The sequence below is a fragment of the Hippopotamus amphibius genome, chromosome 6 (assembly GCF_030028045.1).
Source record: "Hippopotamus amphibius kiboko isolate mHipAmp2 chromosome 6, mHipAmp2.hap2, whole genome shotgun sequence".
Taxonomy (NCBI): Eukaryota; Metazoa; Chordata; class Mammalia; order Artiodactyla; family Hippopotamidae; genus Hippopotamus; species Hippopotamus amphibius.
Window position 1 is genome coordinate 117,394,911 of NC_080191.1, and position 27,464 is coordinate 117,422,374.

At 37.3% G+C, this 27,464-nt stretch overlaps 1 protein-coding gene across 5 annotated transcripts in view; it reads left to right on the forward strand.

Annotated features, from left to right (window-relative positions):
- NCK1 (NCK adaptor protein 1) overlaps positions 1–27,464 on the forward strand; it is a 78,411-nt gene that overhangs the window by 33,265 nt on the left and 17,682 nt on the right. For 2 of the 5 annotated variants that reach the window (XM_057740353.1, XM_057740352.1), the window contains exon 2: positions 24,517–24,760. In XM_057740353.1, coding sequence (XP_057596336.1) covers positions 24,535–24,760 — 226 coding nt within the window. In that variant the 5' untranslated portion in view covers positions 24,517–24,534. Of the gene's footprint in view, positions 1–6,535; positions 6,877–24,501; positions 24,761–27,464 lie in introns of those variants that run through there. The other 3 variants (XM_057740351.1, XM_057740354.1, XM_057740355.1) reach the window with 3 other exon arrangements.

A 27,464-nucleotide genomic window follows, 5' to 3' on the forward strand; every position in this document is an offset into this window, starting at 1 on the left:
CGTCCTTGGCTACAACCTTAGTATTCTGTTCTGAGCAGAGTGCTTTCTCACTTTTTACAGTATGGATAGGCAGAGAATTTTCCACCTTAATATTTAAAGTAAATTTCTGTTTCCCTCTTGATTTACACTTCCATCTTTTAAGCTATTTCTCTGTGAGCCACAACTGTTGAAGCCCATGCACCTAGAGCCCATGCTCCACAGCAAGAGAAGCCACCACAATGAGAAGCTACTGCAGTGAGAAGCCCGTGCACCGCAACGAAGAGTAGTCCTTGCTCACCACGCTAGAGAAAGCCTGCGCGCAGCAACGAAGACCCAACACAGCCAAAAATTTTTTTAAAAGTTATTTCTCTACTTGCATTTTAGTATAAGCATTCAAGAGAAGCCGAACTGCACCTTCTGCCCTTTGTTTAGAAATAGCATCAGCCAGATAGTCCAGTTTTATCCTCTAAAGTTTTACCTTCCACTGAACACTTAGACAGGAACAATTTGCCTTCTTGGTCATTCTTGCTGGAGAGTTATCAATTTTCTTAATCTTTTTGAAGAACATCCTTTTGGGGACTTCCCTGGTGGTCCAGTGGCTAAGGCTCTATGCTGCCAGTGCAGGGGGCCCGGGTTTGATCCTTGGTCAGGGAACTAGTTCCCGCATGCCCCAACTAAAGATCCCGTGTACTACAACGAAGATCCTGCGTGAAGCCGCTAAGACCCGCACAGCCAAATAAATAAACAAATATTAAAAAAAAAAAACCTTTTGGTTTCAGTAATTTTTCTGTTATTCACGTTTCAATCTCATTGATTTCTGATCTTTAAGTCCTTTTGTTTCCTTTGGGTTTAATGTGCTCTTCCTTTTCTAATTTCTTAAGGTGGAAGCTTGCATTGATTTGAGATCTTTCTTCTTTTCTAACATTTTGTTGGTAGCATTTTAATGCTATAAATTTCCTTCTAAGCAGTGCTTTAGCCTCATCCAACAAATTTTCATATGTTGTGTTTTCATTTTCACTCAGTTCCAAATATTTTCAAATTTCACTTGAGAAGACTCTTTGGCACGTGAATTGTTTAGAAGAGTGTTGTTTAATTTCCAAATATTTAGAGATTTTCCAGTTGCCTTTCTGTTACTGACTTCTAGTTTAATTCCTTCATGGTCAGAGAACATATGCTGTGTGATTTCAGTTCTTTTACAGTTATTAAGGTTCACTTTATGGTCCAGAATATGGTCTGTCTTGGTGAATACTCTGTGTATACTTGCAAAGATGTGTACATATGTTGCTGTTGTTGAGAATATCATTCAATTAGTTTCAGTTGGCTGATGATGTTTAGATCTTCTGTATCTCTGCTGCTTTTCTGTCTATTTGTTGTATGTATAACTGAGAGCATTGCTACAGTTCCCAGGAATAATTGTAGATTTCTTTACTTCTTTCAGTTCTGTAGTTTTTGCTTCATGTATTTTGGAACTCTTGTTAAGTACATATATTATTTAGGATTGTTGTGTTGTCTTGATGAATTTACCTTTTTCTCATGAACTCACATCTTTATACCTGATAATTTTCCTTATTCTGAAATTTACTTTCTCAGATGTTAATATAGCCGCTCCAGCTTTCTTTTGACTAGTGTATGCATGAAGCTTTTACTTTTAATCTGTATAGCATTATATTTAAAATGGGTTTTTGATAACAGTTGGGTCTTATTTGTTAATAATATAGACTTCTGAGAGTCTGTCTTTTAATTAGTGTGTCTAGGTCATTTATTTTATGTAATTATTGATATATTTGAGTTTATTATTTGTTACTATTTGTTTTTTGTGGTTTTTGTTCCTGTTTTCCCTTTTCCTTCTTTTGGCTTATTTGAGTAATTTTTTTAGTATCCATTTTAATGTATCTATTGGTTTTTGGCTGTATCTCTTTGTGCTTTTTAATAATTGCTCTAAAGATTATAATATAACTTAATTTTCCCAGTATATCTAGAGTTTATATTTCACCACTTCAAATAGAACATAAAGCCTTACAAACTGTATATAGGTCCTGTTGCCCTCCCCACTTATGTGATAATTGTCATATGAATTATACATATATAGGTTGAAAGCTGCCCATGAAAATATTTATAATATTCCCTTTCAAGAGCTATGTATATTTTAAAGAACTTAAGAGATGAAAATTAATCTTATTATATTCGCCCAGATATTTCTCATTTTTGTTGTTCCTCTGTCATTCCTGAAGTTTGAAGTTTCCCTCTGATACCATTTTTCTTTTAGCCTTAAAACTTCCTTTACATTTCTTTTAGAGCCAGTCTTTTGGCAACAAAATGACTTAGTTTTGCTTCATCTGAGAGTATCTTCATTTCATTCCTGAAGGATATTTTCACTGAATATAGAATTCTTTCTGTCAAACAACTGGCTTGTTATTTGTTTTCTTCCAGCATTTTTAAGATATGGTTCATGGTTTCTGATGAAAAATCATGTCATTCAAATTGCCCCCTGTATTAATTCTCAATCATAGTACTTTGGGCTGGATAATTTCTTGTTGTGGAGGCCTGTCCTGTTCATCATAGGATGTTTAGTGGTATCCCTGGCCTCTACCCATTAGCACCTCCCTCCCCCCAGCAGTGACAATAAAAAAATGACTCCAGACGTTGTCACATATCTTCATGAATGCGAAATAACCCCCAGTTGAGAACCACTGGCCTGTATGTAATATGTTGTTTTTCTCTGGCTGCTTTCAAGGGTTTTCATTTATTTATGGTTTTTAGCAGAGTATGATGTGCTTGGACGTGATTTGAGGGTTTGCTTAGTTTCTTGAATCTGTAAATTTATGCCTTTTGCAAACTTTCGCAAAGTTTCAACCACTATTTCTTCCAAGTATTTTTTATTCACCAGTATCTTTTCTTTAGGAATTCCAAACACATGAATAGTAGCTCTTTTGATATTGTCCCACCGGTTCCTGAAGCCCTGTTCTTCTTTTTCAAAAATATTTTCCCCTCTCTGTTCTTCAGATTGGGTAGGTTTTATTGATCTGTCTTCAGGTTTAGTCTTTCCTCTGTTGTAGTTTGCTGAATGGTATCCTTTAAAAAGATGTGTCCATTTCCTAATCCCTGCAATTTGTGAATATTACCTTATGTGACAAAAGATGTGATTAATTAATTTGAGGATTTTGAGAGGAGGATAAATTCCTAGATTATCTGGCAGGCTCTAATTCTAATGACAAGTATCCTTATAAGAGTGAGGCAGAGTGAGAAGAGAAGGAGGAGGCAGCATAAACACTAGGGCAGAGTTAGAGTGATGCAGTCACAAGGAGTGCTGACAGCCACCAAAAGCTGGAAGAGGCAAAGTACAGGTTGTTCCCTAGAACCTTCAGAGGTAGTACAGCCCTGTCAACACCTTGATTTCAGACTTCTTGATTGTATCCTTGATTGAGACCTTCAGATCTATGACAGAGTAAATTTCTGTTATTTTTAAACCACCCTTTTTGTGGTAATTTGTTATAGCAGCCATAGAAAATTAATAAATTTGCCATCTTGAATCTGCTCTTCAGCCTCTCCAGTAAAGTTTTTATTTCAAATATTGTGATTTTCAGTTCTGAAAGTTCCATTTGATCCTATTTAATAGCTTCTGTTTATCAGATGAAGTTTATCTTTCCATTTGTTTAAGACTGTTCACCTTTACCTCATGGAGCATGGTTACATTAGCTGCTTTAAGATTTTTGATAATTCCAGCATCCAGGTTATTATTGGTCGTCATCTATCTTTAGTTGTCTTTTTCTTCTGATTCTCACCCAAAGTTTCCTACTTCCTGGTATGTAGGCTAATTTGGGTTATATACTGGACATTTCGAGTATTACATTGTGACAATTGGGATCCTGTGAAAATCCTTTGGAGAGTTTGCTGTTGTTTTAGCAGGCATCAATCTGATTAGGTTCAAACCAGTTTTTACTTGGTTTTTATGGACAGTATTTCCAATATCAGTTTCATTTTCTAAACTTCTGCTGTGCTATTTGAGTCTGTTTGTTATATGTGCCAGTCAGGGATAGTCTGGGCTTGGGTGGTGTTTATTTTGTACTTCAGTTCTCAGTGCCTTTGTCATACTTCATTGGAAATTCCATGCATGTCGAACTTGGGGGAGGGGAGTTTAGTACTTAAGTTGGTTCATAACTAGAATTATAGATATCAAAGATTCACAAGCTCAATACTAGTTGAAATGGTAAGGATAGATTTTATTCAGTAAATATTATGATAGGGAAGAAAGTCCAGCGTGAACTGAATTCAACTCTGTCAAAACAAAAGGCAGGAGACTTTTAAGAAGTTGGAGTGTACTAAGGGAAACACTGAGCGGTGTTAAACGGGGTTGGTCCATATGGGTAGAGCAACCTGTGTTTGTAATTGGTACTTATCCAAAGGAGAAATAAACTTCTCTTTGTAATAGAGGCAGTGGTGCAAGTTAGAGCAAGGCGCCCACCAAAGTTGGGCCCTTATCTTCCTGCAGGGTCTGGGAACAAGAGTGAGAGTTATCTCCTTGAATGTTTTCATTTTAAACAAATGGCTCTTGGGTCCTTGAGAAGACAGTTTTAGGTGGTAGACAGTGTATATCTCAGAGGGGCAGAGGAAGTATTTATAACGGCAAGCTTTCTAAAGTAACTTCTTTAAGAGGGAATTCAAGGGGCCTATCTGCCAATCACCAAGTTTTAGTTGGAACAAACAAATTCTGGCAGCATTGAGCTTTCTCAGGCAGAAACTTAAGGGGGCTGGAAGGGTCATCTTAGGGATGGAGCCTTAAGCTGTTAGTAATTATCCTAGTGTTTGTTCAAGTCTTTGGTGTGAGAAATCATTTACGACAAGTCATTTATGCTGAGAGTCTGCAGTTTTTATAGGTCAGGATTGAGGCCTAGTTAAGAAGACGGTTCAGGGGAGCCTGGCTAGAGTTTGGTCAAGGTGAGAGTCCTTGTCATAGATTACATTCTTCTGCTCTTCTTTCATGGGAGTTTTCCCCATATTCTCCAGATCCCAGCGACCCATTGGTTCCTTCGGCCAGAAAAATTGGATTCTCTTATTAGAGTTTCAGTTTCCCATTTTGTTGCTCAGTTCTGGGCATGACCATGCCTGCCTTCAGGGTGAAGAGGTTAGAGAAAACATAGATGTCCTCTTGGGGTCTTTTTTTTTTTTTTTTTTTTTGTAATTATTATTTATTTTTTATTTTTTGGCGGCATGCAGCATGTGGAATCCTAGTTCCCCAATCAGGGATTGAACCCATGTTCCCTGCATTGAAAGCATGAAGTCTTAAGCCCTGGACCGTCAGGGCAGTCACCTCTTGGGGTCTTAACATATATGCCATCTCCACCATTGTGGTAGCAGTGCAGATCCACATTGGGGCAGGCCTTGGGACAGGGCTGGAAGAGGGGGAAAAGAAGAAAAAAACCTCAGGGACTTAACCCGCCCACTCTGGCTTTCAAGAGCCTTTTCCCCTTGTCTTTTGGCCAAATGAGCTTCTCTTCCAAGTGAGGTTTTTTTCTTACTGCACCTTCTGCTCGGCTTTGGGTCAAAGCTAGGAAATAAAGTGTGTGTGTGGTGAGGTGATCAAAAGGAAATTTATCATTTGGTCAAATTTCAAAGGAAATTTATATATTAGTCTTTTTTCAAGTTGATTTCCCTCACCAGTCTATCTATGTATACTTTTTACTTTTAGCTGATTCTTTGCATTTTTTCCTGGAGATTTTAGCTGTAATCATTTGGAGAGAGAGTTTGCAACAGGTTTACACTCATCATTCTTGGAATTTAAAATACTTAGGCCAGTGAGTTTTAATATTTAAAACAGTGCAGGACTTCCTAGGTGGCATGCAGTGGTTAAGAATCCACCTGCTATTGCAGGGGACACGGGTTCGATACCTGCTCCAGGAAGATCCCACATGCTGTGGAGCAACTTGGCCTGTATGTCACAAATACTGAGCCTGTGCTCTAGAGCCTGCGAGCCACAGCTATTGAGCCCATGTGCTGCAACTGCTGAAGACCGCGTGCCTGGAGCCTGTGCTCTGCAACAAGGGAAGCCACCACAATAAGGCCTTGCACCACAACGAAGAGTAGCCCCTGCTAACCGCAACTAGAGAGAGCCTGCGTGCAGCAGCAAAGACCCAGTGCAGCCAATAAATAAATATATTTAAAACAGTACAGAAAAGTCCATTGTTAAAGTTTTACATTAGAAACTAGTATTTAAACTCTACTGCTTGTAGAGTTTTGGTATAGTATAGTACCAAAGAAGAATCCACACTTATCTGAAAAGACTCTTAGAATACTCTTCCCCTTTTTCCAACTATACATTTGTGTGAGACCAGATTTTCTTTTCAGCCAAAATGATGTTGTAATACATTAAATGCAGAAACAGACATAAGAATCCACCTGTCTTCTATTAAGTCAGACATTAAAAAGATTTGCAAAAATGTAAAATAATTCTCCTCTTTTCATTAGTTTTGGTTTAGAAAAAAAAATTTTCGTAAAAATATGTTAAAATGTATTGGATTAAATGTGATTATATTTAATTGAATTAAAAATATCCTGGAAGGAAAAAGATGGCGGCAAAGTAGAGGGACGTGGAATGCATCCCTCTCCACAGATGCAATGGGAATGCACCAAGGGACGCAATAATTCCCACAGAGAACCAGCTGAACATCAGCAGACGGCCTCGGACACCAGAAAGGACCGCAAGGAGCCCGACATGACCGGTAGGGAGGCATCTACGATGGCTCAGAGAGGCTGAAGCGGCGGAGCTGTGGCAGACGGGAGGGAGTGAGAAACATACGGAGGGGCCGCACCGCAGCTCAGCGTTCCCGGACTGAGATGTCGATTCACAGCTGAACAGAGGGTCCGGAAGCAGGAGCGTGGGAACCGGAGAGCTGGTTCAGGGTGAGAAACATTGTTGCCAATAAGGTGACGGACCAAGAGGACGGGAGGGAAGAGGTCCGCGGCGAGGGATGCCCATCCCTGAGAGCTGCCCGGCCATGATGGCGGCTGGAAGCTGCAGGCTCACGGGTCGGGGGGAGGAGCCGCGCGCATAGCCTCTCTCTCTCTTTCCGCACCTCTGCAACAGGCAGTGGAGAGACGCCCTGCAGGCCACCTAAGGCGCTCAGGGATAACAAGCACCCTCAGGCACTCGGGCGGGGCTAGATTAAAACCCCTTGTAATGCCCTGGCAGCAGGGAGGCTGCCGAGAAAAAAACAAACAAAAAAAAACCCCAGAGAGGCTCAACTCTAAGACTTTCTGTTTACACCTGAGCCACCAGCATCCCTCTGCAGCAGGCACCTCCAAGCCTGACTGAGACAACAGTGTGCCACTGCTCGCTCACTCCCAGGGGAAGGAGCCACTATTGTACCCTGTCCCTCCCCACACACCGATGCTTACAGACGAACAATAAAGGAACCTCTGCTGGTCACAGAATAATGCAAAAAAACCCAAGGCGAGTAGAAGGACACTTACATCTGAGACTCTAAGGACACAGAAATATTAGTATCGATCCTATTGAACTGGTCCATTCTGGGATCATTTCTGGATTTTTTTTTTTTCTCTTTTTGTTTTTTTTCTTTATTAATTACGATCTTAGTCCTAAGGGATCTACAAGTTTTATAATATAATTTTTTTAATGATATTTTTTATTCTATTTTTTTTTTTTTGCCTTTTTATATACTTCTATATCTAGCTAAGCTTTTGGTAGTACGGACAATATATCTCTCATACTTTCCTTTCATCCCTATCTTTTATACATTTCTATTCCTTTCCTTTCATTTCCATATTTCCAATCACACTATGCTCTTCTGTTCCCCTTTCTTCCAGCCATTTTAAGTTTATTTTATCTTAACATACTTATAAGCAACACTATCGATCTGCTCAGACTCCTTGCTCTATTCTCCAGATGACGCACCACCTTGGTATTTAATATTAGGTTTTTGTCTTCCTCTTAGTTCTTAGTACAACTGTCTAATTTCATTCTGAGAATCTCCATTCTGTCTGGTGGTACTCTAGCTCTTTTCTATATTTGATCCTAGCTTATAAAATCTCCCTGGATTAGTGTTTATATGTGTAAGGTGTTATTTGTTTGTTTGTTTGCTTTAGCTTTTGTCTCTGATTTGTTCTGTTTCAGTTGTCAATTTCTATTGGGTTTCTCTTTGAATATCTGATAGCATACTGGGGTTCTGTCAGGTCTTTCCAGAGCCTTATGTCCTAATGGATTCAGTAATTGTGTGTCTTATACATGTATGTGTTTCCTAGACTTAGTATTTGTTTAATCCAATACTTGGACATTAGTCTGAGGCTTGGACAGTCTTCTGTAAACACCTCTATCACCAGGACAAGCAACCCCAAAAGTTTGGACAACCATGAGGAAACAGAGAAACACCATGCAGGCAAAGGAGCAAGAAAAAAACCCACAAGACCAAATAAATGAGGAGGAAATAGGAAAAATGCCTGAAAAAGAATTCAGAGTAATGATAGTAAAAATGATACAAAATCTCGATAACAAAATAAAGTACAAGAAACAGTTCATAAGAACTCAGAAAAACAAACAGCAATGGATAACAAAATAACTGAAATTAAAAATACTCTAGATGCTATAACCAGCAGAGTGACTGAGGCAGAAGAATGAATAAGTGAGTTGGAAGATAGAATGGGGGAAATAAATGCCACAGAGCAGGGAAAAGAAAAAAGAATAAAAAGAATAGAAGACAGTCTCAGAGACCTCAGTGATAACATTAAGCATACCAACATTCGAATTATAGGCATCCCAGAAGAAGAAGAAAACAAGAAAGGGTCTGAGAAAATATTTGAAGAGGTTATAGTGGAAAACTTCCCCAACATGGGAAAGGAAATAATTAACCAAGTCCAAGAAGCACAGAAAGTCCCATACAGAATAAACCCAAGGAGAAATACACCAAGACACATATTAATCAAACTAACAACAATTAAACACAAAGAAAAAATATTAAAAGCAGCAAGAGAAAAGCAACAAACAACATATAAGGGAAAACCCATAAGGATAACTGCTGACCTTTCTACAGAAACTCTGCAGGCCAGAAGGGAATGGCAGGATGTACTGAAAGTCCTGAAAGAGAGAAACCTACAGCCAAGAATACTCTACCCAGCAAGAATCTCATTCAGATTCGATGGAGAAATCAAAAGCTTTCCAGACAAGCAAAAGTTCAGAGAATCCAGCACCACCAAACCAGCCTTACAACAAGTGCTAAAGGAACTTCTCTAAGTAGGACACACAAGAAAAAGAAAACACCTACAAATACAAACCCAAAACAATTCAGAAAATGGTAATTGGAACACACATGTCAATAATCACCTTAAATGTAAATGGATTAAATGCTCCAACCAAAAGACACAGACTGGCTGAATGGATACAAAAACAAGACCCTTCTATATGCTGCCTACAAGAAACCCACTTTAGACCAAGGGACACATATAGACTGAAAGGAAAGGGATGGAAAAAGATATTTCATGCAAATGGAAGTCAAAAGAAAGCTGGAGTAGCAATACTCATATCAGACAAATTAGACTTGAAAGTAAAGACTATTACAAGAGACAAGGAAGGACACTACATAATGATCAAGGGATCCATCCAAGGAGAACATATCACAATGGTAAATATCTATGCCCCCATTATAGGAGCACCTCAATACATAAGGCAAATGCTGACAGCTATAAAAGGGGACATCGACAGTAACACAATAATAGTGGGAGACTTGAACACCCCACTTACATCAATGGACAGATCATCCAAACAGAAAATCAATAAAGACACACAAGCTTTAAATGACACATTAGACCATCTCGACTTAATTGATATTTATAGGACATTCCATCCAAAAACGACAGACTACACTTTCTTCTCAAGTGCACACGGAACATTTTCCAGGATCACTTCTTGGGTCACAAATCAAACCTCAGCAAATTGAAGAAAATTGAAATCATATCAAGAATCTTCTCAGACCACAAGGCCATGAGAGTAGATATCAATTACAGGAAAAAAACGGCAAAAAATACAATCACATGGAGGCTAAACAATTCACTCTTAAACAACCAAGAAATCACTAAAGAAATCAAAGAGGAAATCAAAAAATATCTAGAAACAAATGACAACGAAAACACAACAACCCAAAACCTATGGGACGCAGCAAAAGCAGTTCTAAGAGGGAAGTTTATAGCAATACAGTCCTACCTTAAGAAACTGATCGAATAAACAACCTAACCTTACACCTCAAACAACTAGAGAAAGAAGAACAAAGAAACCCCAAAGTGAGCAGAAGGAAAGAAATCATAAAGATCAGAGCAGAAATAAATAAAAAAGAAAGGAAGGAAGCAGTAGCAAAAATTAATAAAACTAAAAGCTGGTTCTTTGAGAAGATTAACAAAATTGATAAACCATTAGCCAGACTCATCAAGAAAAAAAGGGAGAAGATGCAAATCAACAGAATTAGAAATGAAAAAGGAGAAGTAACAACAGACACCACAGAAATACAAAAGATCATGAGAGACTACTACAAGCAACTATATGCCAATCAATTGGATAACCTGGAAGAAATGGATACATTCTTAGAAAAGTACAATCTTCTAAGACTGAACCAGGAAGAAATAGAAACCATGAACAGACCAATCACAAGTACAGAAATTGAGGCAGTGATTAAAAATCTCCCAACACACAAAAGCCCAGGACCAGATGGGTTCACAGGTGAACTCTATCAAACATTTAGAGAAGAGGGAACATCTATCCTTCTCAAACTCTTCCAAAATATTGCAGAAGGCAGAACACTCCCAAACTCATTCTATGAGGCCACCATCACCCTGATACCAAAACCAGAAAAGATGTCACAAAAAAAGAAAAGTACAGACCAGTATCACTGATGAATATAGATGCAAAAATCCTCAACAAAATACTAGCTAACAGACTCCAACAGCACATTAAAAAGCTCATACACCATAATCAAGTGGGGTTTATCCCTGGGATGCAAGGATTCTTCAGTATACGCAAATCAATCAACATGATACATCATATCAACAAATTGAAGGATAAAAACCATATGATCATTTCAATAGATGCAGAAAAAGCTTTTGACAAAGTTCAACATCCATTTATGATAAAAGCTCTTCAGAAAATGGCCATAAAAAAAAAAGAAAATGAGCATAGAAGGAAATTACCTCAACATAATAAAAGCCATATATGACAAACCAAAAGCCAACATCATTCTCAATGGGGAAAAACTGGAAGAATTCCCTCTAAGAACAGGAACAAGACAAGGGTGTCCACTCTCACCATTATTATTCAACATAGTTTTGGAAGGTTTAGCCACAGCAATCAGAGAAGAAAAAGAAATCAAAGGAATCCAAATTGGAAAAGAAGAAGTCAAATTGTCACTCTTTGCAGATGACATGATATTATATATAGAAAACCCTAAAGACACTAGCAGAAAACTGCTAGCACTAATTGATGAGTTTAGTAAAGTAGCAGGATACAAAATGAATGCACAGAAATCTCTTGCATTCCTATACACTAACAACGGAAGAGCAGAAAGAGACATTAAGGAAACTCTCCCATTCACCATTGCAGCAAAAAGAATCAAATACCTAGGGATAAACCTGCCTAAGGAGGCAAAAGATCTGTATGCAGAAAACTTGAAGCCACTGATGAAAGAAATCAAAGACGACACAAACAGATGGAGGGACATACCACGTTCCTGGATTGGAAGAATCAACATTGTGAAAATGTCTGTACTACCCAAAGCAATTTACAGATTCAATGCAATCCCGATCAAATTACCATTGGCATTTTTCACAGAAGTAGAGCAAGAAATCTTACGATTTGTATGGAAACGCAGAAGACCCCGAATAGCCAAAGCAATCTTGAGAAGGAAAAATGGAGTTGGTGGAATCAGGCTTCCTGACTTCAAACTATACTACAAGGCCATAGTGATCAAGACAGTATGGTACTGGCACAAAAATAGAAAGGAAGATCGATGGAACAGAATAGAGAACTCAGAAGTAAGCCCAAACACATATGGGCACCTTATCTTTGACAAAGGAGGCACGAATATACAATGGAAAAAAGACAGCCTCTTCAATAAGTGGTGCTGGGTAAATTGGAGAGCTACATGTAAGAGAATGAAATTAGAACACTTCCTAACACCATACACAAAAATAAACTCCAAACGGATTAAAGACCTAAATGTAAGGCCAGACACTATAAAACTCCTAGCGGAAAACATAGGCAGAACACTCTATGACATCCATCAAAGCAAGATCCTTTTTGACCCACCTCCTAGAATCATGGAAATAAAATCAAGAATAAACGAATGGGACCTCATGAAACTTAAAAGCTTTTGCACAGCGAAAGAAACCATAAACAAGACTAAAAGGCAACCCTCAGAATGGGAAAAAATAATTGCCTATGAAACAACAGACAAAGGATTAACCTCCAAAATATACAAGCAGCTCATGAAGCTTAATGCCAAAAAAGCAAATAACCCAATCCACAAATGGGCAGAAGACCTAAATAGACATTTCTCCAAAGAAGACATACAGATGGCCAACAAACACATGAAAAGATGCTCAACATCACTCATCATCAGAGAAATGCAATTCAAAGCCACAATGAAGTATCACCTCACACCGATCAGAATGGCCATCATCACAAAATCTGGAAACCACAAATGTTGGAGAGGGTGTGGAGAAAAGGGTACTCTCCTGCACTGTTGGTGGGACTGTAAGTTGGTACAGCCACTATGGAAAACAATTTGGAGGTTCCTTAAAAAACTACAAATAGAACTAGCATATGACCCAGTAATCCCACTCCTGGGCATATACCCAAAGAAAACCATAATCCCAAAAGAAACTTGTACCATAATGTTTATTGCAGCACTATTTACAATAGCCAGGACATGGAAGCAACCTAAATGCCCATCAACATACGAATGGATAAAGAAGATGTGGCATATATATACAATGGAATATTACTCAGCTATAAAAAGGGATGAGATGGAGCTGTATGTAATGAGGTGGGTAGACCTAGAGTCTGTCATACAGAGTGAAGTAAGTCAGAAAGAGAAAGACAAATATTGTATGCTAACTCACATATACGGAATCTAAAAATTGTACTGATGAACACAGTGACAAGAACAAGGACGCAGATGTAGAGAATGGACTGGAGAACTCGAGGTTTGGGAGGGGGCGGGGGGTGAAGGGGAAGCTGATATGAAGCAAGAGAGTAGCACAGACATATATATACTACCAGCTGTAAAATAGATAGCCAGTGGGAAGTTGTTGTATACCAAAGGGAATTCAACTCGAGGATGGAAGATACCTTAGAGGACTGGGATGGGGAGGGTGGGGGGGAGTCAAGGGAGAGGTGGCGGGGGAGTCAAGGAAGGGAGGGAATACGGGGATATGTGTATAAAAACAGATGATTGAACTCGGTGTACCCCCCCCCCCAAATAATAAATAAATAAATAAAATTAAAATTAAAAAAAAATCTTAACATTTTCTCACTTTTAATTCCAACATGGTAAATATTGATAGATAGAACCGACATAAACAAAGAAGCTCTTCAGTTTTTAAGTATGGAAAGGGGTTTTGAAACCAAGTAGTTTGAGATTTTGCTGATTTAGTAGGTAATTGGTTTCCATGTATTTATAACTTGTATATTCCTCTTCTGTTGCTTAAGAGTCATCAGTAAGCAAAAGTACTTAAACTCTAGGGGGAGTGAAAAGAACCATGCATTTGACTCCCACTTGACTGGCAGTTTCCACGACTTATTTTCCAAAGTTGAAAAGCCATTTGACTTGTTAGTATATGGATTGTTTTGAGGGAAATGCTAGGATATACCTGAATTATAGATGTTCAGTAAACATTCCTTGGTATAGGGTTACATATTTTTTTAGCAACTCTCAGCCTTTGTGAGGGTGTAAAAATCTCTCATCTTAAGCCAGTAGGTGTTCTCCAACTCAGTCTGTTGATCCCTTTCCAATAAGAAAGAATGGTGTAATTTATGAAGATCCCTAGAACAGTAAATTTCATATTGTCTGTATTTAGTGATGTATTGAAATGATTGAGTTCTTTAATTCCAGCTTGGTTCTGTTCTTTTGGGAACCAGATCAGAAAATGCCAGAAGTATGCTCAGTAAGTGTGTGTAGGGAATGAGTTTAGGAATGAGATTGGAAGTGAATTTGAAAAACAAACTGGGATCAGGAAATAGGCCCAGGAAATAAAGGCAAGTAGGATGTGAGTACTTTTACATAATCCTACTTTATGTCGGATTGATGTCAAGTCCGAGGTCCATGATGTTCACGTGATCAGAGCAGGGCAGGCAGTCAGTGAGGATCAAAATAGGCAGTTCAGATTTTATAAAGGAAATCCAAGACTTGATGTCAGGGAGGAGTTGGACACTGATTTATGAGGCTCCTGGGTTCAGGTGCTAGCTACAAGGACAGAGACACAAAAGGATGGGAATCCAGTTCCTGAAAGAAGAGGGCCAGGAGCATCCCAGTGCAAATATTATTAGTGTAGTTGGAAGCATGGAGCTGAAGTCTTTGTAGGGGAGTATGGACTTATTAATTGACAAACTTTACCAACCAGGCCTCTGGGCTGGATCAAAGTGCAGTGGAGTGACTTCATATTTAATTTATGTCATTTGAACTAAGCTTGGCTAAAAGAGAGCAAGAGAGAAATGGTTGTTAAAATACTGCAAATATTACTACCCATAATTCTACACTGAGCATCTGTTCCAGGGTAAACATGAGATGGGAAGCATTTACTTTGTTTTCTCAGTTGGCCTCAATTGCTGTCCCTCTTATAGTGTTAACATGTCATTTCACTTTGTTACTTGTTTTTAAAGATGCATAGTTTTCCTTATCTGAACTCTAAAGTTAGCTCTTTTATCTGGTACTTAGCTGAATAAATGGTCGTCAAAGTAAAGCTAAATTATAAGTGGGGTTTTTTTTGTTTGTTTTTTGTTTTTGTTTTAGATTGTAATTGGTTAAATTCTAAGTGTAATTCTACTGTGAAGCAGATTTAGTTTTATATCAACTTACTGCTCTTACATTTCTTTTTTTTCCTCTTACCTGTCGCATGTTTCCTCACTCATACTTGGTGTTCTGGATGCCAGTTCCTATTAGCTAGCTTTCAGTTGGTTTTCTCTTTTTTTATAGTACGTTTAAAAAAATCAAGTAATATGTACCTATTGAAAAATATTCAGACCACACATATCTATGAAGTAGGAAATGAAAGTCTTACCAGTCTTACCACTCACTGAGGCTACCACTGTGCAGTGTGATGTGTATCCTCCCTGAACTTTTAAATGCATATACAAACATATGTAGTAGGATTTTTTTCAAAATACAGTCATAATAAGCATATTGTTTTGAATTTGCTTTTTTTTTTTTTGCTTAATATTTCTTGGGACATTTTATCATACCAGTATTTATAATTTAGAGATTCTTGGTATACGTTTCACTCCTAATTTTTCATGTAAGCAGTGCTGCAGCAAACATTTTTACATAAATGACTTTGGGTGCTTGAATCATTTTTGCCCATAGAATGTAGATTGCTGGTTCAAAGAAATGTGCATTTACAATTTTGACAGCTGTTCTTCAAAACTTTTGGTCTTAAAAAGTATGATAACCAAGTTAAAAAGATAAATGACAAAAAGGAAAAGTTTATACCAAAGACAAAGGGCAAATATTCTTTATAAAGAGCTTCTAAAAACTGAAAAACGCCACACCATGGTAGGGGAATGGTCAAAAGATATGAACAAGTAGTCCACACAGAAAAACAAATGCAGATGTCCTTTAAGTTTTGGGAAAGGTGCTCAATCTGACTGTAATAGAGAAACAAATAAAAACTACTCTGGAATAGCATTTTTTACAAATCCAGTTGGCAAAAATCCAAAAAATTGACAACATAGTTTGTTGGCAAGGCTGTGAGGAAATAATCACTCTCATATTGTTGAGAATACAAAAAGATAAAGAGACAATAGATAGGAAATTTGGCAATATTCACAAAATTATATAAACCTTAAGCTTCATCTCAGCTTTCTTCTATGACTCGAACCCAAAGGCACAGAAACAGGAAAACAAAAGTGACATGTATATGAGACTGTTCACTGCAGCACTGTTTAATACCAGAAGACTGGAAACAGCCCATTGTCCATCAGTAAAGTATAGTTGAAGAAACTGTGATACTTCTATAATGATGAAGTACTGTGGTAACATCGGACAAAAGTATACTACAGTATAACAAACGGGATTAAATATTGATAGTCAAGATACAGAACATTTCCATTATGACAAGAATCCCTCTCGGACTTCCCTGGTGGCACAGTGGTTAAGAATCCGCCTGCCAATGTTGGGGACACAGGTTCAGTCCCTGGTCTGGGAAGATCCCACATGCTGTGGAGCAACTGAACCCATGTGCCACAACTACTGAGCCTTCACTCTAGAGCCTGCAAGCCACAACTGCTGAGCCCGTGCCCCACAACTACTGAAGCCTGAGAGCTCTAGGGCCCACGTGCCACAACTACTGAACCTGTGTGCTGCAACTACTGAAGACCATGCGCCTAGAGCCCATGCTCCACAAGAGAAGCCACTGCAATGAGAAGCCCACGTACCATAACAAAGAGTAGTCCCCTCTTGCCACAACTGGAGAAAGCCCACGGGTAGCAACAAAGACTCAACACAGCCAAAAAAAAAAAATAAAGAATCCCTCTTGCTGCCCTTTTATAACCACACATTTCCTTCCCACCCCATCCATAACCCCAGGCAACCATTAATCTGTTCACCGTTTCTGCAATTTTGTCATTTCAAGAATGTCAGGTAAATGGAATTATATAGTGTTTAATTTTCGGGATTGGCTCTTTTTTTTCCCATTCAGCATAATTCCCTGGAGAAACTTCCAGGTTATTGCATATATCAATCATTTTTCCTTTTTATTGCTAAGTAGTGTTACATGGTAAGGCTATGCCCCAGTTTGTTTAATCATTTGCCTGTTGAAGGACATCTGGGTGTTTTACAGTTTTTGACTTTACAAATAAAGTTGCTGTAAACATTCATGTAAAAGTTTTTAGCATGAATATAAATCTTCATGTCTCTGGGATAAATGCTCAGGAATACAGCTGTCCACTTGTATGGTGGTTGCATATTTAGTTTTACAAGAAACTGCCAAACTGTTTTCCAGGGGTCTGTACCATTTAAAATTCTCATCAGCAAAGTATGAGTGATTCAGTTTCAACATATCCTTGTCAACATTTGGTATTGTTACTCTTCTATTTTCATTCTGATAGGTATGTAGTGATGGCTCAGTGTGGTTTTAATATGCATTTTCTTAGTAGCTAATGATGGTGAGCATCTTTTCATGTGCTTGTTTGCCATCTCTACAGCTTCTTCAGTTAATGTCTCTATGTCTTTTGCTTGTTTTCTGATTGGAGTTGTTTTTCTACTGTTGAGTTTTTCCTTTTATGGATCTTACTTTCAGTGTCACGTTTAAGAACTCTGCTGAGCTCTGTAGTGTGAAGATTTTCTTCCATATATTTTTCTAAAAGTTTCATAGTTGTATATTTAAGATTGTCATCCATTTTGAGTTAGTGTTTGTATAAGGTATGAGGTTAGGTCAGTGTACATTTTTTTTGTTTGCCTATTTTGGTGTCCATTAGCTCTTGCAACATTTGTTGAGAAAGCTATTTTTCCTCCACTGAATTACCTTTTGCACCTTTGTCAAAGTTCAGTTGGGCATATTTGTGTGGCTCTATTTCTGGGTTTTCTGTTCCATTCCCTTGATGTATGTATCTGTCCCTTTGCAGACACCATACAGTTTTGGCTTACCGTAGCTTACATAAGTTTTTCCCCACCTTATTCTAACTTTTAAAAATTGTTTTAGCTATTCTAGTTATTTTGACTTTCCATAAAAATTATAGAATAAGAATGTCTGTATATAGAAACAGTTTTTGCTGGGATTTTAATAAGAATTACACCACCTGTATATGAATTTGGAAAAATTTAACACCTTTACTGTGTATTGAATCTTCCATTCCATAAACACTTTTATTTAGATCTTTGATTTCTTTCATCTGCATTTGTAGTTTTCAACATATAACCCTCTTTGTGTTTTATTAGATTAGCACTTTTCATTTTTTTCCTTTTATTATAAATAGTATTGCTTTTAATTTTGGTGTCCCATGTGTTCATTTCTAGTATATAGAAATACAGTTGATTTTTGCAGGTTGATCTTGTGTCGCACAAATTTCGATAGATTGTATTTTCATTTTCACTTAGTGTAAATGAACTTTCCTTGAGACTTCTTTGACCCATGGATTATTTAGAAGTATGTTCCAAATATTTGGAGGTTTTTCTGTTATCTTTCTATTATGGAGTTCTAGTTTGATCCTATTGCAATGAGAGTACACTGTTAAATTTCAGTTATTTTAAATTTGTTGAGGTTTATTTTATGGCCCAGGATATGGTCTATCTTGGTATTTGTTCCATGGGCACTTGAAAAGCATGTATATTTTGCTGTTGTTTATTGGAATATTACATAAATGTTGGTTAAACCCTGTTGCTCGAATGTATTACTGATTTCTTTTACATCCTTGCTGATTGGCTGATGGTTAATAAAAGTCCCAGCTCCTTAGTTGGTCTTTACTTACACCACAAGGCAGAGATGTTGGAGTGCTCCATTATAGCCTCTCAGGGTAGAAGATTTAGGTTTCCTTCTTGGCTTTTGCTGGTATGGGTGGGGCCGGTTTTTTCTATAGTGTTTGGCTGGAATAGTGTTTATTGTCTAAAAGTTTTCTGTCTTGCTAGGCTGTCCCTTTTTTGATCCGTTGTCTGGAGAGCACTTGGTTTTGTTGTTTTTGTTGTCTTTTCTGTGCCTGTTGGTGTGTTTAGATTGCCGATCTTCATCTTGAAATCTTGGATATACCAGGCAAAAAGAAAACCTAGGTTATTCACAACTATGTTGGTACTTGGGTCCTGAGTTTCCAAGCTGATTTGCCTTCTCTTTAGTTTTTAGAGTTTTCTATTGTTTGCTTCATATATAATGTCCAGGGTTTTTAGTTCTACTTAGGTGGAGAGAGAGAGAAAAGTAAAACGACACTGTCTTTCTGGAAGTTAGAGTTGTCTGTTTAATTTACTTTGGTGTATAGTGTGAGGTGGGACACTGTTTTTTCCCAAATAAATAGTAGTCCTAGTGTCAGTTATTGAGTAACTCATTCTTCTTCAGTGACTTGAAGTGCCACCCGTTATATATGAAATTCTCATATGTTTGCATATTTATAGACACATAAGTAGAAGTTAGCTGATTTGTCTAATTAACTGACTAAACCCCTCTATTTCTGTTATGTAACATACAACTTGATACCCTTGACATATTTTTACTTTCACCAGTTGAGTTGAATTTGCTTACCAAGAGTTAGATGTATTATTTCTTTCAGGTATGCTTCTTACTATAATCTTGTATATTACATAAATTAACAAAAATAGTGCTGAAAGAAAATTACTTTTGTGAAAACCAAGTTGATTGCTTTGGAAAGACTTATAAGAGGAAGTCACTTAAAAAAATTACTTGCTTGTGAATTAGGCCTGGGTGAGACCACTATAAATGTTTAGGGGGAAAATAGATACAAAAATTCATTTTGTATTAAGTGCTTTGAAGTACTCCATCTACTTCAAAAGGACCTAAATTAGAACTCACAGCCAGAATATTAGAGAAAAGGGCTTCTAAAGCCATTCATATGTAGTTGTATCTGTTTCTAGACCTTAATCTATATTCTGCTGGTCTGTTTGATATTCTGTACCAATATCATATTCTTTTAAATTGCCTTACTATTTTAGTGCGTTTTGATATCGCTAGGGTATGTTTGCCTATAGTGGGAACTTTCAGCTGAAAAGAGCAAAACCCAACTGAAACTGTCTTAATGTAATAAAGAAATACATTAGCTTGAGGAACTGGAGGTTTGGGAAGCAGTTTTTAGTACCTGTTTTAACAGCTGTGGGTCTGGCTCTGTTTCCCAGCAGCTCTCCTTTCACTTGTTTGTCGGCTTCATTCTCCAGCTGGTGACAAGATGGCTGTGGGCCTCACATCTGTCCACGACAGAATACAGAGACAGTCTTTTACTGCGTCTCTCAGGAGCTAGTCATCATTTCCTTGAAGTTACTAGCATAGTTTTCCTTGCATCCCATTGGCCTTAAGTGGGTTAATGTGGACAAACCTAGCAAGGGAGAGATTGTCATGACTGGCTTAGATGAGTTCTCAGTCCTGCCTATAAATTAGAATCACTTGGATGACTTTTTAAAAATAATAATGCCAGAGTGACAATCCACACTGATTAGAATCTCTGAAGTAGGGGCCCAAGCTCCCGTATTTTTTTAAAAGCTCCATAGGTGATTCTAATATGCAGGGAAGGCTTTTATTAACCCAAATACACCTTTGAAGCTAGATTCATTCCCCCTAGTTGCATGGCTAAAATAAAAACAATGAGGTAGCAACTAGAAGGACAATTGGGATATTGTTAGGAAAAGAGAAAATAAATGCTAGATATACAGCCTACCAACTATTATACCAACTCTTTTTTTTTTTTTTAACAACTCATATTCTTTTTTTCATCAAAATATTTGCCAGTTTTGTGTTTTCTCTTCTAGATAAATTTAAAATTCAGTTTGTTAAGTTTCAGAATAAATTCCACTGGGACCTAGAATTAAATTTTATTAAATGTGTAGATATGGGGTGGGGGGACAGATTCCCACAGGGAAGGAATCAGTTGGTGCCCAAGTATCCGTGACAAAATCTCTACTTTTCAGTGTCTCAAACAGTTTATCACTCGTAAGCTTTTACATCATGCACCAGTAATTATTTAGACTTGGTTGTAACTTTTTTTTTTTAATATTTATTGTTTGGCCACGCTGGGTCTTAGTTGTGGCACACAGGATCTTCGTTGTGGCATGCGAACTCTTAGTTATGGCATGTGGGACGGAGTTGTTGCCACTGGACCAACAGGGAAGTCCTGTTGTAACTTTTTATTTGCAAGTAATTTCAAACAGAAAAATTGCAAGAATACAAATTAATTTTTCTGGTTTCTCCCTGTTCGTCATTTCTTGAATACCACATCATCCTCTTTTTTTTAGCATTATTAATTTTGCTGCTGTACATACTTGAGTCATTACATTATCTTAGAAGACTGTGTGGTAGGTTTTAAGGCCTTGCAGTAACCCCCCAAAAGTATCTACACTTGAATGCTAGGGGTTGTTGAATTCTAGATTGAAATGCATTTCCCTGAGTACATAGAAGAACTTGCTTCATTGTTGAGAAAGCAGAATGCTATTCAATATCCAAAACCAGAAGCTGATTTTATTTGCTTGTTAAACCAAGGTAGCTCTTTATGTAAAATAATCTCTCTGAAGAAAGCAGAGAGCTAATCTAGGTTCAGGAGTGGCTTAGGTTTGTAACATTTCCTTTCTTTGTTCTAGAAGAGTTTGCATAAATTCAAATTATTTGTTCCTTGAATTTTAATAGAACTTGCCTGTGAAACCATCTGGCCCTGGTGTTTTCATTATGTGAAGATTTCTTAATGACTAATTCAACATTACTACTTTTGTTATTTTAATTTTTCTATAAATTTATACATTTTGCTTTTTCCTCAGATTTATTGATAAAGTTTTTAATATTGCTGTGTCTTTTGAGTGTCTGTAGTATCTATAATTATGACTACCTTTTTATTCCTGGTATTTGGGTATGCTTTCTTTTTTTTTTTCATTTTAAAAAAATTTTATTGAAGTACAGTTGATTGACAAAATGTGTTAATTTCTACTGTACAGCACAGTGATTCAGTTATACATATGTATATGTTCTTTTTCATTTTCTTTTCCATTATGGTTTATCACAGGATATTGAATGTAGTTCCCTGTGCTTTACAGTAGGACCTTGTTTACCCATGCTGTATATAATAGTTTGCATCTGCTAATCCCAAACTCCCAGTCTCCATCTCTCCCACACCCCCTGCCCTTGGCAACCACAAGTCTGTTCTCTGTTTCTGTGAGTCTGTTTTGTAGATAAGTTCATCTGTATCACATTTTAATAAGTGATCTCATATGATATTTGTCTTTCTCTTTGTGACTTACTTCACTCAGTATGACAGTCTCTAGGTCCATCCATGTTGCTGCAAATGGCATTATTTCATTCTTTTTTATGGCTGAGTAGTATTCCAATTGTATATATGTACCACATCTTCTTTATCCATTCCTCTGTTGATGGATATTTAGGTTGTTCCATGTCTTGGCTGTTGTAAATAGTGCTGCAGTGAACATTGGGGTACATATATCTTTTTGAATTATAGTTTTGTCCAGATACATGCCCAGGACCAGAATTGCAGGATCATATGGCAACTCTGTTTTTAGTTTTTTGAGGAACCTCCTTACTGTTTTTCATAGTGGCTGCACCAGCTTACATTCCCAGTATAAGAGGGTTCCCTTTTCTCCACACCCTTTCAACCATTTGTTATTTGTAGACTTTTTCATGATTGCCATTTTGACCAGTGTGAGGTAACCTCATTGTAGTTTTGATTTGCATTTTTCTAATAGTTAGTGATGTTGAGCATCTTTTCATGTGCCTGTTGGCCATCTATATGTCTTCTTTAGATAAACGTCTATTTAGGTCTTCTGCCCATTTTTCGATTGGGTTGTTTGGTTTTTTGTTATCGAGTTGTATGTATATTTTGGAAATTAAGCCCTTGTCAGTCACATTATTTGCAAATATTTTCTCCCAGTTCATAGGCTATCTTTTCATTTTGTTTGTGGTTTCCTTTATTGTACAAAAGCTTGTAAGTTTGATTAGGTCCTATTTGTTTATATTTGCTTTTATTTCTGTTGTCTCAGACTGACCTAAGAAAATATTGGTACGATTTATGTCAGAGAATGTCTTGCCTATATTCTCTTCTAAGTTTTATGGTGTCGTGTCTTATATTTAAGTCTTTAAGCCATTTTGAGTTTATTTTGTGTATGGTGCGAGGGAGTGTTCTAACTTCATTGATTTACATGTGGCTGTCCAGCTTTCCCAACACCACTTGCTGAAGAGATTGTCTTTTCTCCATTGTATAGTCTTGCCTCCTTTGATGAAGATTAATTGGGCATAGGTGTGTGGGTTTATTTCTGGGCTCTCTTTTCCTTTTTTCATTGATTAGTCTTGCCAGAACTATGTCCATTTTTTAGTCATGACAAAGAACTACCTTTTGTTTTGTTGAGCCTTTCTTCTATATCTTCAGTTTGTTTCATTAAATTCTGCTTTTATTTGTATTATTTCCTTTTATCTACTTTATGTTCTTATTTTCTTTTTTTAAAAGATGTATTATTTATTTAGCTAGTTAGTTTTGGCTGCATTGGGTCTTTGTTGCTGCACATGGGCTTTCTCTAGCTGTGGAGAGCGGGGGGCTACTCTTTGTTGTGGTGCATGGGCCTCTCACTGTGGTGGCATCTCTTGTTTCAGAGCACGAGCTCTAGGCACATGGGCTTGGTACTTGCGGCACGTGGGTCCTAGAGTGCAGGCTCAGTAGTTGTGGCACACGGGTTTTGTTGCTCCGCAGCATGTGGGATCCTCCTGGACCAGAGATCGAGCCCATGTCCCCTGCATTGGCAGGCAGATTCTTAACCACTGTACCACCAGGGAAGTCCCTGTTCTTTTCTAACTGAAGACAGATGATCAGTTCATTAATTTATTTTCAACTTTTCTTATTTTTCTGATGTAACTATTTACAACTACGAATCTCCTTTTTATATACTCCTTTTGCTACATCCCACAAAGTTAGCTGTATAGTCTTTAATTTTACTTATAAGTATTATCAAAATTCTATTATAATTCCTTCTCTGACTCATGAGTTTTTAGAAGTTTCTAAATATTCATATATAAGGTTCTTAGAAAGCTGTTTTTTTGTTATAGTTGTCAGAGAATATGATTGTAGGATGCCAAGTACATGAAAAATGTAGAGACTTTTTTATGGCCTGGCATTTGATCAATTTTTGTATATGTTCTGTTTGTATTCTTCTATTTGGAAGTTATATTTGTATATGTTTATTACATCAAACTTAATGATTATGATGTCACTTCTTTAGCCTTACTAATTTTTTGTCTCCTTAATTTATTACTGAGCTAAATATGTTCAAAGTTGTCCTCTGTGACAATGGATTTGTCATTTTTTCCTTGTCAATTTTTCCTTATCAATCTATTTTAGAGTTATATTAATAGGTACATATAAGTTTAGCTGTTATATATATTGAATAAAGCCTTTAATGTAGTGAACTTCCTTATCACTAGTAATAGTTTTGCCTTTAAGTCCTTTTGTGTGATATTAATATAGCTACACCAGTTTTATATTGATTAGTACATGCATGGTATTTTAATTTTTTTTCAGATTTTTATTTTCAATCATTCAGTGCTCTTTGGTTCTGAAGTATGTTTCCTTTAAAGAGCATGTAGACTACTACTAGTTAAACCTCATATAAAGTATTTTCTGTGTGGTTACAGTGTATAAGCTGCTGAAAAATGGCAGAAGAAGTGGTGGTAGTGGCCAAATTTGATTATGTGGCCCAACAAGAACAAGAGCTGGACATCAAGAAGAATGAGAGATTGTGGCTTCTGGATGATTCTAAGTCCTGGTGGCGAGTTCGAAATTCCATGAATAAAACGGGTTTTGTGCCTTCTAACTACGTGGAAAGGAAAAACAGTGCTCGGAAAGCATCTATTGTAAAAAACCTAAAGGATACCTTAGGTGAGTTATTTTTATATTAAAACAAGAATGACAATACTTTCTTTTAAATGAATGATAGAGCTTGGTTCTTTGTACTGAATTTTGGCAGCAGTGGGCAGAAAGGACTAGAACATCCTAGGGCTGGGATTTCAGCTAGGCAAGGTAAGTTTGGCTCATAGCAGGTGTATTCAAGTCAGGTGTGTTCAGGGAGACCAGTGAAGGTCAGTTTCTGTAAATCTAGTTGGTGGATCTGGCCAGAGTTCAAGAGTCAAGCCAGAGTGAGGCTGACAGTGAAACTGACTGAATCTTCTAGCAGGGACTCCTTGAACCATGATTGCCTGTTGGAGTTTAGACAGATTCCATGTCTAATTGAGATGGGGATAAATGAGCGAGATGCAGAATATCCTCCTTGTCATTAAGGCAACTTATTTTACAGGATACATTGCTGTATTTTACATCTCGTGGCTTACATTTTGAACTTTGCTTTTAAAAACAAACCATTTTATCCTTGTATTTGATAAAAGAATTTTAAATTGTGGATCATTACTGTATATTAGCATCTACAAAGCTTATCTCTTTCTCATTTTCCCTTTTTTCCTCTTCTTTCTTCCCCTAACTGTAAAGCTTGTTTGTTTTAACTGGCCCTCTCTTAGGGCCAGAGATAGGGGAACCTACTTCACATTGGGCTTGGCCAAGCTGTGATAGGAAGGAAATATGTGCAGATGAGGACTAATTGCTCTCTCTCACTCTCTTTTTTTTTTTTTTAATTCTCCTTGGATGACAGGAAGGAATTGGGAGGGACAGAATATCCCTCAGGTATTCAGGCAAGCATGCTGTTATATGTATGTATATATGTAGAAGAAAAAGTAAAATTTCTCCTTGAAAAAAAATAGTTTGAGAGTAATGTGGCATGATTGATGAATATAGAATATTATTGACTGCTTTATATTTTTATTTTTTATTCAGCAGTATTGTTATTCTATTCTAAAAGTCATTTAATAAATGAAGTTATTAATCTGAATTTTCACCATGATACTTACCTGCTTTAACTAGGCTTACTTTTTTTGAGGTTTAAAGATTTTTCATTATTATTAGTTTTGATTATTAGTTTTTTATTTTTTATTTATTTATTTATATTTAATTTTATTTGGTTGCACCGGGTCTTAGTTGTGGCAGGCAGGCTCCTTAGTTGTGGCTTGCAAATTCTTAGTTGCAGCATGCATGTGGGATCTAATTTCCTTACCAGGGAACGAACCCAGGTTGCCTGCATTGGGAGTGCAGAGACCCAACCACTGTGCCACTAGGGAAGTCCCTTAATATTAGTTTTTAAATTAATTAATTAATTAATTAATTAATTTATTTTGTTGGTTGTGTTGGGTCTTTTTTTGCCGTATGTGGGCTTTCTTTAGTTGCGGTGAGTGGGGGCTACTCTGTTGTGGTGAGCAGGCTCCTCATTGCTGTGGCTTCTCTTGTTGCGGAGCACGGTCTCTAGGCATGTGGGCTTCAGTAGTTGCAGCACATGGGCTCAATAGTTGTGGCTCACGGGCTCTAAAGCACAGGCTCAATAGTTGTGGCACACAGGCTTAGTTGCTCCATGGCATGTGGGATCTTCCTGGAGCAGGGATCGAACCTGTTTCCCCTGCATTGGCAGGCAGATTCTTAACCACTGCGCCACTTAGGAAGCCCGGTATTAGTTTTTAAATGGAAGGCAATCCACTTATGAATGAAGACAGTCAGAAAGAGATTGTCCTTAAATAGCTGAAGAGACCAAAGTTGGAACCAAGAATACTTCTGATTTTGTAAATACTGGACATTTATTTAAAGCATGTTAATTAGGTGTATTAGGGAAAATTAAGGTAACTTCTATCAAGAAAGTATGCCTCATAATGATAAAGGCACAGAAGGTCTAGGGCCACACATAGATAAACTTTTATGTTCCTTTTAAAAAGGGTAGTGGTATCCTGAGACTTGCAGATGTGACAGTAATTAACAAAAGATAGTGAAAAAACTAACATCCTAAAGCACAGGGGAAAAACATCCCAGTTTTAGATATGACTGCATATTAATTTTAAAAGGCTTATTAGATACAGTTTTTATTATTTGTTAATACTCCTGGGAAACCTTCCATACTATTTTCTGATATGATTGAGACAATTTTAGCAAGACTGTATATCTATTTAAGTTCTGGGCTATCGCTGTTAATTTTATTACTGTATTACAGTTATTGCTATCTATTCCAGAGTACTATACTTGGAAACATTCTGTTTTAAGGTAGTGATCTATAGTTACCCTGTATAATGATATAAATCCAGTTTTTGCATCAATGGCCTTCTTTCCTTTCTCAGAATTTCTGAATCCCTTTTTGGTAACTTAAATGTCCCATGTAACTAATGGATTTTTTTCACAATGATTGATTGTGGTGATGGAGACATTGTTTGAGGGTTAAGAAAGAAAAGGAGAAGACAAAGGAAAGGATGAATAAATAAATGAATATATTTTCAACCATTGAATAAAAATACACGCTTTAAAGCTTCTTCCAAAATAAATCTGTGCCGAGACCAGCTCGGCGACTCGAGGTGAGTTGACGGGTGCCGCAAGCTTAAAGAAAACACAGACACAGATTTAAGAGAAAGATGGGACCGGGGGACTCAAGACCTCTAGGATCAAGAGCCTTGCTGATTGATCCCACGTTGCTTTTATTGAGTTCTTGGCATAGCCTAAGGGT